At 35.7% G+C, this 16,608-nt stretch overlaps 1 protein-coding gene across 3 annotated transcripts in view; it reads right to left on the bottom strand.

Annotated features, from left to right (window-relative positions):
* The window catches only part of SLC36A4 (solute carrier family 36 member 4), a 44,224-nt gene that overhangs the window by 16,220 nt on the left and 11,396 nt on the right, over positions 1-16,608 (bottom strand). For 2 of the 3 annotated variants that reach the window (XM_072969018.1, XM_072969017.1), the window contains exons 2-8: positions 15,071-15,194; positions 13,857-13,947; positions 12,549-12,637; positions 11,439-11,534; positions 9,559-9,643; positions 4,695-4,922; positions 2,709-2,807 (exon numbers count right to left, since the gene is read on the bottom strand). In XM_072969018.1, the coding sequence (XP_072825119.1) occupies positions 2,709-2,807; positions 4,695-4,922; positions 9,559-9,643; positions 11,439-11,534; positions 12,549-12,637; positions 13,857-13,947; positions 15,071-15,194 (812 nt within the window). Of the gene's footprint in view, positions 1-2,708; positions 2,808-4,694; positions 4,923-9,558; positions 9,644-11,438; positions 11,535-12,548; positions 12,638-13,856; positions 13,948-15,070; positions 15,195-16,608 lie in introns of those variants that run through there. The other variant, XM_072969019.1, reaches the window with a different exon arrangement.

Raw genomic sequence — 16,608 nt, 5'->3', positions numbered from 1 at the left:
GTGACCACTAAGAACCAATACTGGCGCATTACTACTAAACTCCTGACTTTATTTGGATTTCACTCGTTTTTCCACTAATGTCCCCTTTCTGCTCCAGAGTCCCGTCCAGGAACCACACTGCATTTTGCTGTTTTGTCTTCTTAGCCTCCTCTGGTCTGTGATAAGTTTCTCAACCCTTCCTTATTGTTCATTATTGACAGTTTTGAGGGATATTGGTTAGGTCTCTGGTCCTGACTCTCTATTTGGGTTTGTCTGATGTTTTCTTCATGACCAGACTGGGATTGTAGGTTTTAGAAAAAGAAACCACAGAGGTGCACTGCCCTTCACAACACACATGCCATCACCATGATCGATCACTGAAGTTCATTTTGATCACTTGGTTAAGGCAGTGTTTGCCAGGTTTCCCTGCCTGTAAAGTTCTTGCCCTCCCCTTCACCATGCTCTAGTCATTGGAAGCAAGTCACTCCAGGGACTGGGGGGGATTAAGTTACAGCTTCTTGGGAGGTGGGGGGGGTCCTACATAAGTTATTTGGAAATCTGCCCTATGTACTTATTTATTTAATCATTTATTTATATCAGTACAAATGCATGTATATTTGTTCTATACTTTGAGTATGAATCCAGAACACTGTTATTCATTTCGTTGCATGTATTGTTCCGGCTTTGGTCTCTGGGAATTCTATCAGGTTGGTTCCTGTGTCCCTCTGACATGCATCCATTCGTTTGCTTTTTGAGCACTGCTATGCTTCCTGACACTACAAGATGTTCCAGACTCATCTTGAATGTCCCTGCTTCAGCCCTACAATCAGCCACTTATCCAAACAACTTCAGTTCTTTTGTTGGAGGATAGTATTTAGCAACCACCATCTGGGTGCTGGGTGTGCTCACTGCTACTGGGTGTCACTGCTTCCAGCTCTCAAAGTGGACAGAGCTAGGAAATACACCTATGTATACTGACCTACACTGACCCATGTATACACATGTGTCTAATTGTTTCTATATCCATCCATCTGTATCTACTGTGTGTCAATTTTGTGAGATAAATATTTTCATTATGAAAAAAAACCCATTAAATTAAAAAAAAAAAAGGCTAGTTGAAAAGTTCAATTTTTTAGGCAAATCTTTGGAGGTTTCGGCTATACAATTTGACCATACAGTAAAACACACGAAGCAGTAATAACAATAATAAGTATTTACTGAGTGCTTACAATGTGCCAGGTACTTATCTAAAAGCTTGGCACGCAGCATCTCACAAAGGCCTCACAATAACCTCAGGAGATAATAACTAATGATATCTCCACTTTTCAGGTGAGTTAGTCAGGTCCATATGGAAATTTAAAGTGATTAATAGAAAAGAGAACAGAGAATAATTGGGATGTCTCGGAGATAATCCAGACCTGACATAGGGGCTGAGGTCAAGAATGGTGCCCGTGCAGCCGGAAGAGGAGAGAGGGAAGGACTAACATTCACAGAGGCCCCCTCTGGGTCAAGCAGCACCATCCATGTTTTACATACAACCTCACTTACGGAACAGACTTGGGAAAATATGAAAAGAAGACTCAACATGTTTTAATTATGGACAGGAATGAGGAAACCAGGGACAGAGTGAAGATACCTTGATGTTTCAAGCTTCAGTGACTGAAAGTAAAAGTATCAAACAGAGAAATGAGAAAGTGAAACTGGTTTTGGATTAAAACAAAAGTATGTGTCAGACTTTGGAATGTGTTGAATTTGAGATGTGAGAAGAACAACACTTAACTGGAAATGTCCAGCAGTTAGCTGAGCTTACTAGTGAAAGACAGAAATGAAAGTCTGCAGTTATGTCTGTAATAGGAATAAGTGGGTCTGTAAGAATTAGTGAGAATTCCATAAGGGATAATTCAGAGAGAGCAGAAACCCAAGCAAAATGGCATAAAATTGTCTTTTAGATCAATTTTGTCTGTAGTGCATGTAAATATATAAGTGGCTTTGCTCCCATACCAAACCATCAGGCTGTGAAATATAGGCTATGGAGTAAATAGCAATATTCTATTTTCCCCAAATCTACACAATCTAGGCTTTAAATAAACTAGAAGCACCTTGAATCGAAATATGTAAGAGCTCAGCATCCTCACGATGCTTGCATCTCTTAGTATTAGCTTTATGATACATTATTTCTCAAATAAAATATGATATGCCCAAATCTGAAGGGAGAATTTACATTTCACTCTTCTTACGTAACAGTAACTTTGTAACAATTTCAATTCATTTCAAACCATCTAGGAAATAAAACATGATGTTTGGAGTTAGTTTGAATATAACGTAGACTTGGTAAAGCAGATGGAATATAGGTAAAACAAAGTTAGCCATAAGTTAATGATTTCTGAAGCTGGGTGCTTACACAGGAGTTTATCATACCATTCTTTGAATTTTGTATAGGTCTGAATTTTCCATAATGAAATGTTAAAAATCACCTATTCTAATGCCCTCATTTTACAAATTAAGAAAAAGAGAATTAGAGAGTTTAAGCGATACATCTATGATTAAACTTTTGGTTAGTGGGAGGAGAACGAAACTATAATTCAAGTCTATCACACCAAATTGCAAACTGTTTTCTAGGGAAAAAGATAAAAAGAAAAAACATACGTTTTTAAAATGTAGCTTGACTACATAACTCCTTGTGTTGACTTAAATTTTTTTTAAAATAATAACAAAGACTAAATCCTTACCACTCCTATGCCTTCAAAAGCAAATACAGCAGTACCAAAAAAGAGAGGGTATTTTTTCCAACCAGCCACTATAGGAAGGTTGTGAGGATCTGGCATATTCTGGAGAAAGAAAAAAAAAAAAAAACCAAGATAAGTTACAGGTTTTAATTTATTTTAAGAATTTAAAACAAAAGAGCAAAATCATACACTTCTGAGCTTCACAGTGGCAAAAGTGTATTACAAACGTGAATAATTCTTTCAATAAACACTAAGTGTCCTGTGTTAAATGTAGCCAAGTTGTTAGGATCTCACTGCCGGAAGCAATTGTTCCCCTCAAGCCCACACATTCCATCTGAGCTAAATGCTCCGATGACCTGTTTCCACCTGCAAGTCCCAGGCTGCTCTCACTGGGACCGGCTCCTGCCACAACAGGAAACACATAAGCATGTTCAACACCTGAGCCGAGAGCCACAGTGCCCGTTATCAACCACTGCTGACAGTGCCCAGGGAAATCGACCCTCCACTCTGTTCCCACTGCTCGTTCAGTCTCTTAAGATTTCCCGACTTAGGCTTTCTGCCCCATAACCCTGTGCTGCTCCTCAGCACAGGTCCCTCCTGGTTTCAGTGTTTCACTCTTTGGTTACTTGTGCATATGCCTGGACTCTGGCTTTGATTCCTTGGTCCTGACTCACATAGCCTTGTTCCTTGTTGGAACTGCATGCCTTGTTCAAGATCCCCACAACGGCCACTTCTCCCAGCCACCCCAAGTCTCCTCACCACCCCGTGTTCTCTGCCCTACCTGACCGGATGTGGACTTCAAGGCCAACACAAGAGGATGAACAAAGAAGCAGAATTGTGAGCACACAGGGAGAAACTGGGGGAACAAAGAGGTTTAGAACATCTGAAGCACAGGTAGAACTGTGTGATACAATGGTAAGACACGATGGAAAACGTAAGCTAGGGGCAGAATGAAAAAAGCATTAAAGTGTTTGGATCACTGGGTAACACTAAGCTGTTCTTCAAGGCTCACATGGTTCCCTCTACCTTAGGAACCTCCTTTTCTGCTCCAGTAACTCCTACGTGTCCAGCTAAGGGGTTACGCACTCCAGAAAGCCTCATGAGGCATTTCTGGCTGTCCCCTTCCACTCTTACATGCTATAACAAAGAGTCCACAGGCTTTGGAATTCAGACAGGGGCAAAAAGGAAACAGATCCATCAGAAGAGAGCTTATAATCAACTGCTATTGGAGATTTCAGGACAACTGCTTTGGCAGCAGAGTATGAAATGGGTCGTATCAGGAAAGACTGGAACAGGGATCCTCTAGCTTTTCTGAGTTGTTGGCCCCTGTGAGAGATGAAAGCTATTCAGCTGCTCAGCAGACAGAGGCATCAGCACATACAGAAACACTGAGTCTTACAAACAATTTTAAGGGATTTGAAGATCCCTGAATCCCATCAGGAGATTATTTTAAGGAACTGGGTTAAGAATCTCCAGACTGCAATGAAATCAGGTGAGGTTACTGCATACGTCAGATAACAAGGGTACAGCCTAGCGCAGTGGCAGTGAGCTGAAGTGGCAGCAGCAAATAAGGGTTCAGAAATGAAAGAAAATTATAAAACTACATCTATACTCCGGTCTCTTGTGGTCTGTCCCAATCTTAAAGGAATAAATGAAATACTGATGAGTTCTTTGCTTCACGTCAGGAGGTGTACTACGGCGTGATCCTAAATCTCACAACTCGAATAGGGTAGGTAATTGCATCTTCTGCAGCAACGCCATAAAGCCCAGAAGCATGCTGACCAAGACTCAAACCCAGATCTGACTACAAACACTGGGCGTTCGATCTCTCTGTCACATGCTTTTTCAGCTAAGCAGTGTCCCCCAGATTGTCTCCTGTGCACCACATACGAAGTAGGGTTTTTACTTATCACAACTTTCACCTCCAAGGTGAAAAAAAAATTAATTATTAACAAACATACGACACAGCCAAGAACATGTCATACTTACCCTAATAACATATTGATAAATTATCACAAGACTGACGGCCATGGATACGTTGGCAAGGAATGAAAGCACAAACAGATTCTTAAGCTCACGAATGAAGACCAAAAGAATTATAAACGGAAGAAAGCAAAGCATATATATCCGTAGGTCAACAGTTCGTCTCTCACATGGAGCTGACGAATTGGTACTATTCAAAACAAACACTCTACTCTCCAGGAGCCCTTCGTGAACCTGTACAGGATGACCAGGGGAACAAGGAAGAGAGGGGAGGAAAAACTTCCATCAACTCACAACCACAAAGGAGAAACATACAGAGAATTACGTTCTAGATAGACTCTGTGATAAATTCCTTTACAATAAACAAAATATTTACATTCTTTCAAGTTACTCTAGCTTCCTAGAAATATAGATATGTCAAATTTAAGGATATTTAAAATAAGATAAGCTTCTTTGTTAAATAACTTTTTTTAAATCACACTGTGAAAAGCAAGTTCACTGGAAAATCATGAGGACGGATTCACTAATTTATACCTTGTGACTATGATGCTCATGATGCCAGCAAAGGCTCAGTCTGCTTCTGAGCTAATCAGAAGTGGAAGCAGGCTTGTCTAGAATGGCCACCGGGTATTCTACTAATGTATTTTCTTCAGAGTAAGAAACTAAGAACCTCTTAGACATGTACAGTAGTCAAAATAAAATTTAGAAATCACAGCTGAACTTTAAAGGTATTTTATAAAGCAACTGTTGATAAATTATCATCACTGCCAATAAATACTTATTAAGAATCTACTAACTCCATGTATGGCCATATGCTAGACAATAAATAAACTTTTATTAGAGCAAAAAATTTCTAAAAGATAAATCAAATTTACCTCAAAATTTATTCAGCTACCTCTAGAAACAGATATTCAGCGTTCTAAAGAGATACAACAATTTATAGGCTCCATATATTAAAAATTGTCCCTGACTCAGTTAATCACATAATCCAATTTAACAAAAATAGAAATGAAATTATAAAGGACTTTTAAAATAATCTTAAAAACTCACAACAGAGGCAGATCATACTATAATTTAAGTACCTGTGGAAATCTATTTGACCCAAACACTGTAACCCTCCTTTGAACACAATGACGTTATCAAGTCTCTGGATACATAAATTCTTAAAAACCCGACCCTATGGTAATAATATCAAGTATTTTCTGAGTACTTTTGATATGTCGAGTACTGAGCTAAATACTTCATATACAACATTTCATTTAATACTCAAAACAACTCTCTGAGGTGGGTGGTATTATTAATAAATAAATTTCAATTTATAGCTGAGGAAACAGGTTTAAATACTTAAATATGGTATTGACAGGCCAAAAAGTGAGAAGTACAGAACATAATTCTGATATGATTAACAATTCAGGTGTTTCCTTTCATTTTTTTCACTTATCCATGATGAACAATGTTCAGTGTCACTACAAACGTACACATCACCTACAACTGCAGGGAATATCTCTACTAGTTTTAAGCTACCCAGGCCATTTATAACTCACACTGGACTTACAAACGCTCAGGTTACACCACACACCATTTGAGATGTGTATAGCTCTTATGTATCTTATAACTGATCATCAAAACTTTTTATTTTATTTTCTGTAGTTTGAAATAGAAGCAAATTGTTCATTCACATCACTTGGATTTTGAGAACATATTTTATTTGCTGACCCAATTTCCTCTCTAACCCAATTATTTACAGCCAAACACTTCTGTACCAAAGAAGTACCTCCAATGATCAGACTAGATCATGATCAAACCTTAAGCTCTGACAAGGATACCCAGGAAGAGAAAGCTGTTGCATAACCAATTTTACAAGGGCTGCCTGAATTGTTAGGTGTTTGGGAATTTGAAATCAATTCTATCGTAAGTCTCTCATAGTAATTTAGTATTCTTTGGTAGAAAGATGATTATAAAAATTCTCAAGATTAAAAAACAAAGTAAAAGTGTAGATACATACCCAGAGCAAGATTCAGGTAAACATTTGAGTCCTTTGGTGTCCTCTAGAGACAGAGACTGTCTATCTAACAGGACTTCCTATGATCTCACATGTTTACCAAAATGCAAAACACTGAAATAAATGTTATAAAATAAAATTACTCATAAATTCAGTTGTTTTCATTTAGAGCTCAAATTTACTAAAATCCACTGTTTATCAACTTTTTGATCATTCAGTAATTTAATTCCAAAGATAAATTATGTTCTTCAGCAAAGCTAAAATGCAGAATTAAAGCCATAACATGCTACACTTGTGTACTGCATGTAAAACGCACGAGGCATTTTGTAAAGGCTTTCACAAACCTTCTGACATCGGAGCCTCACAGTAAGTTTATGAAGAACATGGGGAGATTTTGCTACTATTCCCATTTTACAAATAAGGAAACCGAAGCTTGACCATGGATAAGGGGGGGGGGGTCTTGCCCAATGCATGAGTTTAAACTGAGAGTATGGATTTGAATTCAGATCTGATTCTAAGGTCTATGCTCTTTGGTATCGTAACGTTTTTTAATCTGAATGTAACATCCTTTCCCCATTCTTCTTGCTATTTTGTCTATCTGACATTTTCTTGAGCATCTTAGAGCAAGAACAGAGAGGAACTACTATCAGCATGATGGGTAAGAATCACTGGAAGCAACACAGTTCTTTCCCCTCTTGCCAGTTGTCCACAGTGGCTTAATGGGACCAGGAACAGCCATGTGGCAGTTACAGAGCAGAAGGTGCGCACATCTGCATGGGAACTAAACCCTTAATTGTTTGATCTGATGAAATACTGCACCTTCAATTTTAAGGAGATTAAGGCAGTAATAATCTTACGGGTTTTAACTGTAAAAGTAGTAGCAATTAGTAAGGTTTAATCAACCCGTGTGTCTTCTATTGGAGGTTGCTATCAAACACGAGAACAGCTCTGGAGAGAGAGTGAAAATCTCTGATAACGCTGTTTCAGTGACCATCTGTCCGCTCTGCTGACGTGAGGTGGCCAGTGTTGCTTTCCACTTTTCTCAAGTCTAACTGAATGTCTTTCTCCAGGTTGCTCTTTATGCCTCAGAAGAACTTTCATCTATAGCAAGTTTCTCCTCAACTTCCAGAGAGTCACTTTTTCTACCTGGTCTTCTTAGGATATGTGCAAATGAGTCAAATTCTTCCATTCAACTTTGGACGCAACTGATACTTCATAGGAGAAAGTCACCAATCCTGAGCTTACAGATATTTATTTTATATACTTACGTACACATGTACTCTATGTCATTTACAGACACACACACGCACACACAAAACTAAAATCAGACAATGTCCTGTCCAGTGGTGAACAATTAATATACCAAGTGGCAGCTGTGTCAGGGACCTGGGTTTCTAACTAATTCATAAACTTAGGGAACATTGCTCATGCTTTGTGAGACTCCGTTTCCTCATTCATAAAATAAGCATAGCACTTACATTACAGAGTAGTTGTAAAAATTAAATGATACATATCATAGCTTATAGATAGAAGATTATAAGGCATTATTAGCATTATTCATAAATTTAAATCAAGCTTGTTGGTAGCTCTTGTAGATGACAGAAAAGACACAGTGCTACCGTGTTGTACAATCCCAGAAAGGCACCATTTCCACTATATTCTGTGCAAATGAGCAGTAAGATGGTATGTCTTGTCTTGGCAATAAATAGCCTCTTAGCTGAGTAACAGTAGTCCTAAAAAGATGTGACTTGTGGAATTAAACACTTGTAAAATCAAAAGCACACCATCTGCAGTGAGTAATGCTAATAAACGTATCAGCTCTCTTATTTATAAAAGAAAGCCTTTCCAACATTAAATACCTAAGCTCGTGGCTTTATCAAACTATGGCCCACAGATCAAATCCAACCCACCACCTATTTCTACAAATAAAATTTGACTGGAACACAGCCGCATCTAATGTATTACTGTCTGTGGCTGAGTTGAGACAGAGATCATATAACCTGCACAACTGAAAATATTTATTATTTGGCCCTTTACAAAAAAATTGGTGAATTCTTGGTCTAAATATAAAATGAAGCATAGTATACACTTAGAAAAGTAAGGCAAACATATACTTATGTATATACATGTAGATGCTATAGAACACATATTCACATGATTTTGCATTAAAATACCTACAAGAGAAGTACTATGTGTTATCACGTATAATGCCTACTATCGCACTATGCACATGTGGAGAACTAATAAATGTTATGGATTAAAATAATAATTAAAGAAGAACATGGGGAACTGTAGGAACAATAAAAGCAGGCCAATTGCCATTTAAAGTACATAAAGAAATTTGCTTTGGCCTTGTTCTGAGGGGGGAGCTTTTTTATTTCAGTGCTTTGCATGTTTGTTCAAACTGACAGTCTCTACCAAGACTGCAAACTACCTCCTCTTAAAACACAAACCTTTACAATATGGAGAGAATTACAGAACACCGTACATTTCAGGACATAGTGTCTTTTCGGACAATAGCGATAATTCTTGGATTATAGTAATGCCCGCTTTTTAACTTCACTTTTTAGGCTGCTAGCTAAAGTCTTATCTATTTCTTTATAAGACATCAATGTAAAAAATATGCTACCAAAACATCCGTATCAGTAAATTATGCCTGTTGTGATCTGAAAGAACAAGCATTACTGACATAAGAGCAAGAAAAGTAAAATCTGCAATAACAGCAGAAATTCAGCTTGCAAAAACGAAGACTAAATGAAAATCTAGGAAGATAAATGATCTATGAAAGGAACACATTTTCAGAGGAAATACGATGCCACACTATGGCACTGGAAGAAAATGACTTCAAAAACTGGAGAGAATACTTACCTGTTTCACATTTTCAGCTAAGAAGACAACATAAACACTGCAGAATCCCAGCTGTGTTATCACCAGAAAAAAGTCAACCACACTCCTGGGAAGGGAGCCCCACAAACAAGTATTAATATGAGCTGCTGAGATGTCAGTGCATTTTTTTCGCCTTTGAACTGTTTTAAAACACCTTATAAGAGTATATATTCTGTTTACTTCCTTAAAATAAGACATAGGTGTAAAGTATTTACTTTCTACTATTTCTATGTTTATGATCTATTGCTAGAATTATTATTGAGCCAAAGGATGTTGTTACATAAGTTAAAAGGCCAAAATTTCTGAAATTCAACAGTTTAAGCGTATCTGTTTATAAAGTGATGCCATGAAAATATTTTGTTTAGATTAAGCCCATTTCTCCTACTTCTCAAGATCTTTTTCAGGTCAATCCAGTGTCCTACCCAGCCCTCCCAGCTTCCTGTCATTTGCAGATCTGAAGGGCATATTATCTACTATCCAAATCACTAATAAGGCTATGGAACGGGAGAGGTCTGGGGGTAAGGCCCTAAATCGTATCACCAGGGACCTCTCCAGCAGCTTAGCTCTGTTCATATTTTTTGAGATACTCTAGAAAATTCCAGCCACATAAAATAGTGTATGGGATTGGGGAAAGGAAATCACCGGTCAAATTAGCATTATTTGGGCGTGATTATAATCAAGTTGTAAGTCTGCTGACATGCTGTTAATATACAGCCCGTATCTCCCTGCTGTTCTGGGAACAGGGAGTGACTACAATAGCAGGCGCTTACTAATTCATTATGTCTCTTATTTGACCATTAATGTCAAGCTGTCGAGCAACCTAGTCTAAAAATCTACAGACTCTCCTCCCATTGGAAACTGGAAGGGCCCTTGCCTGTCTTTATTCTTGCCATTACTCGCTAGTTCTCCATGGTTCTTCAGGGATCTCATTGTGTAAGTAACCTTGGTACCTTGAAATGAATTCAAGTTTCTTCTCTCTGATGAATTACATTTAAATATTCCCTTAAGGTCTCTTCATCCACCTTGGATTTTAGTATCCTTAGCAACAATCTTCCCAGCCACTTCTCTCTGAAAGCCATTCTTTTTGACAGAAAAAGTAAACAAAGCTGCCCGTAGACTGGGGCAAAAGAAGGATGAAGACAAAGTAGGAAGCAAATCCCTAGGGCATTAGGCTCTGTCTTCTTCCTTCTCCTACACAACACACTGGGAGCTCTGAGCAGCTCATAAAGCTTCCCCAAAATCCCCAGAAAGGCCATATTTAACCCTAATCCACTATACTAACACTGTTCTTTCCTTCTTTTAATTTCCACCACATATCATTTGTACCACAGTGAGTGCGCTGTGGATTGTCTATGCTTATTTTCCAGTCCTACATTCGCCTGATTTTGCCTAGCCATGTCCACAATGACAGTTCCATTTAAACAACGTGATAATAAAAACAAGACTATGCTAAAATACACGCTTCAGATGTCTTAGGAGCATGCAGCTAAACACCACAATTTTATTTGAAACAGATAACATTTTTCTTGCTTTTTTCCTTTACCTAAAAATTATTTAAACATGATTATATCACAAGTGAGCCAGGTGCTTTATAAATATTATTTTATTTAAACCACTGTGAAGTAAATATCACTATAAACTTACTTGATAGTGAAAATACTAGAACAAAATAAAACATGCTTTGACTTAGGTCACACAGTTGTACAGTGGTAGAGTTGAGATTTGAACCCAAGTAAGTCTAACTCTAAATATTGTTCCCCCCAACTTTAACATACTTTTATTAATGTATCTTGTCAGAGTAAAATACTTAAAAATTTATGTAACTTCAATAACCAGGTATTAATAACATAGCAACGACTTACCGTCCCCAGGCTGCCTGCTTCTGAAGACAACTCCAAGGACTTACTTCCATAGCGAAACTCACAGTGTCACTGTAACCTAATGTTGACTTTTTAAACCTGAAATTTAATGACACACATGCAGAAAAAAAAATATTTTTTGATTGGTCTGTAAATCTATCCCTTGAAAAGAACATCAAATAAATGGGCTATACGCAGATAGAGGAGTTTTCAAAATTTCAAGATCTGCATACTCCTAAAGTTATCTCGTGAATTTTGAAATTTGTATATATCCTTTTCACCAATGTGTTAGTTTTTATCCACTGTTCAAGTTTCTGTATTTGTAGAATCCATGTAACGTAATATTTGTGTTTCACTGATTTAAATATTTCAAATTACCTGAAAACATCAACTATACTGTTCATGCCTACATTATTCCATTCTTAGAATAGCATTATTTAATACATCTATATAAGGCTTTACAATATACTGTCACATAAATTACCTTATTTAATCATCAACATAGCCACGGGCTCTCTCATTTTTTCAAGTATATATTATTATTTAAAGATCACAAATGACTTGCCTAAAGTTTTAAGAACATTTAACAACAACAAAAACGAGTTAAGATTAGAATATTAGTTTACCAGAATAGATAATATTTATTTTTTAAAAGTTGGTCCATTGTCCAACAGAATCATTTCATGATACAAAAATTAAAGACAAAAGAATATTATTTTATTGACTATCTACCAACCCACACATCAGCAAAAAGCCCCAAAGGCATTATACCCCAAACTAAATTACCGACAAACTGAAGATCATTGTTCTTTAAGTAAAAGTAGTACTTCTGCCCCCATTTTTCCCATATATCTTTCCTGACTTTTTTCATTTACTCTAAATTAAAAAAAATTCTATTTCACTAATTTTAAAAGAAGTAGATATATTCTGATCAGATTTAAATCATATGAACTGCTACCTGTCTCCATATTCATTATCGGAGATTTGTCTATGTAACAGATTATAGGAAATACAACTTCTAGTTATAAAGCACAATAGAAATATAAGACTATCTGATGCTTTCAATAAATACACAGCTTTAAAATAAATTAGACTTAATGAATCCACATTTACCTCTGACATAGAAAGTGACTGCAACGTACCAAAATGTGCATACAGTGAACAGAAATAATTCCTATAAACACAAGGCTGATTGGTCCAAGCTGTGGGGGGAAAAATTTTATACAATTTAAATATTTAAGTTTAATAAAAATTCAGTTACCTTATAAACAATGAGACAACTGACTACTAATTTACAATGAATAAATATTTGCTAGACAAAATGATTAGAGTCATTTGCATAAAGGAAAATTAATACATCTGACACACAAAGAATTTAGTAATATTTAAAATGACATATGATTCCATCTTATCAACTTGGCTGTCCAAACCTATGAATGTAGAGTATAGACATGCAAAGGAGGATAGAATACAACATCATATTTAACATCAGGTGGCAAGTCTGTGAGGGTCAGCGTCCCACCATTACAATTATATGCAACCATGAATTCTTATCTAAATGACTGAAAGTACTGTATCATCTGGGATTGTGGGCAATCTACTTTTATAGATTGCTTGCTGAACACTTACTGTGTGTGAGAAACACTGCCTAGAAAATAAGTATGTGAAAAAGTGGCATATAAAAAATTTCAAGTATTTATTTACTAAAATTAAAATATCTGGGTATCTGAGACAAAATACTGCCAAAGTTTATTTTTATAATCAGAAATTTTTAAGCTTCTGGAAATTAGGCTGGACAAAGTAAAATGCAGAGAAAGATGGTAGTTAAAACTGTTCTTTAGAAAACTGGTCAGTTGAAAAAAAAGTTAAATGTAATTTCATTACTTCATAAGTGAATTCTCCCCCACCACAATTCTCTATAATTAAAATAATTGGCTCTAACAATATTTTGAATATCTGTTTTCAAAATATATTTATATTCCTTTTCTTAATCATTATTCTTTAAATCTGAAAACTACATATATTATTTGGAACCTAAAAAACTATAAAATTTCACCAATATAAAAAATCTGCTCTATAAATATATTTGTTGATATGACTATATTGCTTAAATTCCTGAAAATGCAAAAAGAAATAAGATATAATCATATCTGGAAAAATCAAATACTGCTTTAGGATCTTTCTGTCAAGTATTATAAACAAGCAATTAAGGAGAAATAAAAAGAGCAATTAATTTCCATTTTGTTAGATATTATTATCATAGTTCACATAATTTTATCAATACAATAGCTAAATGATTATCTAATTGTCACCTGACTAGCTTATATTTGACTAGGCCAGATGTTAACTTGTAATTTTTGCTGCAAATTAAGACTGATATCTGTATTTTAATCACAAAGACATTACAAAGACAAGTCTTACCACTATGCCTGCATTTTTTATTGCCAGTGGAAGTCCTAAAAGGCCAGTTCCAATATTTCCTTTAAGGAGATGCATCAGAGTCTGTACAAACCTGAAAAGTAAAATTTGTAAGATTTAAATATTTTAGAATAAAAGCTATTAAAAATCACATGATCGTGGGTCTAGCATTAGAAGGGAACTGAAAATTAATCTAGGCAATGAATCAAATAACATCTCCATTCAATCATAAGTTGAATGGGCCAGAAGTCATATTTGGTTCAAGTCCTATCTTTGTTACTTAAAAGAGGAACACAGAGGGTTATTATGGAGATTAAATAAAAGTATTTTTGAACATATTAAAGTAATAAAGAAAAGGTAACTTTCTCGTAAGATTCTCTGCTGCTATGATATTCAGAACAACATTGAGGATCATATGCAGCAAGGCTGGTAAGATAGCAATTTATTGCACTATCTATGTAATCATGATTTTAAACATGTTTGAGCTATCATTATCAACCTCAGAGGAAGTTAATTAAAATTTCTAAAAACTACTCTAATACTATGTATATCAACAGGAAGATAAATACTAATTAACTTTAAGACATCATGAACTCCCAAGGGATTTCATCTGAGAAAAGTTTCTAAGAGGCATTTGAAGGAGGTCTCTTGATCAAGAAAAAGCAAACTGGGAAAAACAGCACAAATTTTAAACTTATGAAACAAAAAATCTTGCTTAAAATTTTTTCCTAGTTTATATAATCAATTAAAATGCTACTTTGCTTAACTGTTAAATTACTATTAGAATAATAACTTAAGTGTATTAATGATGATAAAATAAAAAAAGGTTTAAAAAATGTTCCACTGCTTCCCTGAGACCATGCCTTTGTTTCATATCATTCACTTAACATAAAGAAGTGTTTACTTCTAGATCCCAACCGTTTCAGAAGCCACATCTTTTAAAATTTCTATTCCTCTCAGTCAGAGCTCCCTTCTTTCAAGATCCCTAGCATTGGATATGTACCATCACTGTAGCAATTCCTACACACTGCTCTGTAATTTAAATGTGTTTCTTCCTTCCCAAATAGACTACAAATGCCTTGAGGGTGGGGACACTGTCTTATCCATCTTTATGTCTTCTGTAGTATCTAGTTAAGCGCCTGCCGTGCCTATAGAAGATGAGTACCAGACATATACTGACTGAAAAGAGGAAACAGCACATGCACCCTAACACTTACGAAATGCCCTCTTGGTCATCAAGCTGGTAATGCTTCTGAACAGGCAGGAGCTCTTGCTCATGTTCCTCGTCTGATGTCCCATCGAAATTCTGCTCATTTATTAAGGGCCTCATTACATCCATATCTTTAAAAAGAAAAACAAAGTGCTTTACTATCGTTTTAAAAATTGGGTTAAAATGGGTATAAATGAATTTTTTAATAACAGGACATATTACTTGCACTCATCTTTACTATTTCCATCCTAAGTTAATTCACATTAATACTCTTGAGTTTCAGTATGTTTAAAAAGAAACAACTAGACTTATTTGCTGGATATTTTGTTTGGACTAAGCAGTGCAGAGTGAAAAGCATAAACAAGTATTCAGAGCAAAACGTTTTCTGCCTTGTCTACATGAGTTTTATAGTAAATGGTGACAATTATGGGGTGAAAATGTGAAGGGACAAATTTTCACCTCTTGTTAGCTTCAAGTTATACTGAATACATAAATGGCAATTATATTTTAAATACTTTAAGAAAATTATAAACCCTCACAATCTTTAAATTTTTAGTTATCAAAATTTGTTCTTATATCTAGCAATTTTTAGCATGATTTTTCTCCTTCCAGGAAGAAAGACAATACCAGTCATTACTGCCCTGTTCTAGTAAAATTCACTAAATTCAAATTTATTGAGATGACAGATATGTATCAGCAACGTCTGAAGTACAGGATATTTTAAAAAAGTGAAAATTTGTTCCATTCAAATACATACAATAAACCTATGTAACAGGGAACTGGAATAACCTAAACAATTTAGTTGGGAATGACTGACTGACATATGACTTTTTAAAACTTTTTATTTTGGAATAATTTCAAACTTACATTCAGTTTGCAAGGATAATACCAAAAACCTCCTAAGCATCCTTTACACTTTCACCAAATTTTCACATTTTGCCATGTTTGCTTTTTCTCTCTCAAATGTTCGTCACTTTTTATAAACTATTTGAGAGTAGGTTACACACATCATGCCAATTTACTCTATTGATAGCATGTATTCCCTAAAAACGAGAATATTCACATTACAGTTATCAAATTCATCTGACTTAATATTGACCAATACTTTTGTTTAATCTGCATTTTATTTTCCAATGTCATCAACTGTACCGATAAAGTTCTCTTAGTAATTTGTTTCTGTGCAGGATCATGTGTTGCATTTCACTGAGCTATTCTACTACTTACCTTTGCCGTTTTATCTTTTATGATGCTTTTATTCCTCTTTTTTTCCCTTACTCTTTTACTATCTTGTTTGTCAGTTTTAAATGGGCTCCTCTGACTTCCATCCTTACAGTTAATGGTCTTATTCTACTTCTGCCTTTCTGTGTCTTATTCTCCCATGTTTCAGTTGTATTCTTTACATGCTTTACATGCTGTTATTCCAGTCATGTCCCCACCCATGCCTAGCACTTATAGCTACAATCAATATAGTAAATGCTTGCTCTCAGTCCTCTGTTGAAGTTTCCTCAATTGTCCCTTGGCTGGAAGAAGGTCATGCTCCTGGAG

The sequence above is a fragment of the Vicugna pacos genome, chromosome 10, assembly GCF_048564905.1.
Source record: "Vicugna pacos chromosome 10, VicPac4, whole genome shotgun sequence".
Taxonomy (NCBI): domain Eukaryota; kingdom Metazoa; phylum Chordata; class Mammalia; order Artiodactyla; family Camelidae; genus Vicugna; species Vicugna pacos.
The sequence above is the reverse complement of the archived record's forward strand: the minus strand, read 5'-3'. Positions and strand labels throughout refer to the sequence as shown.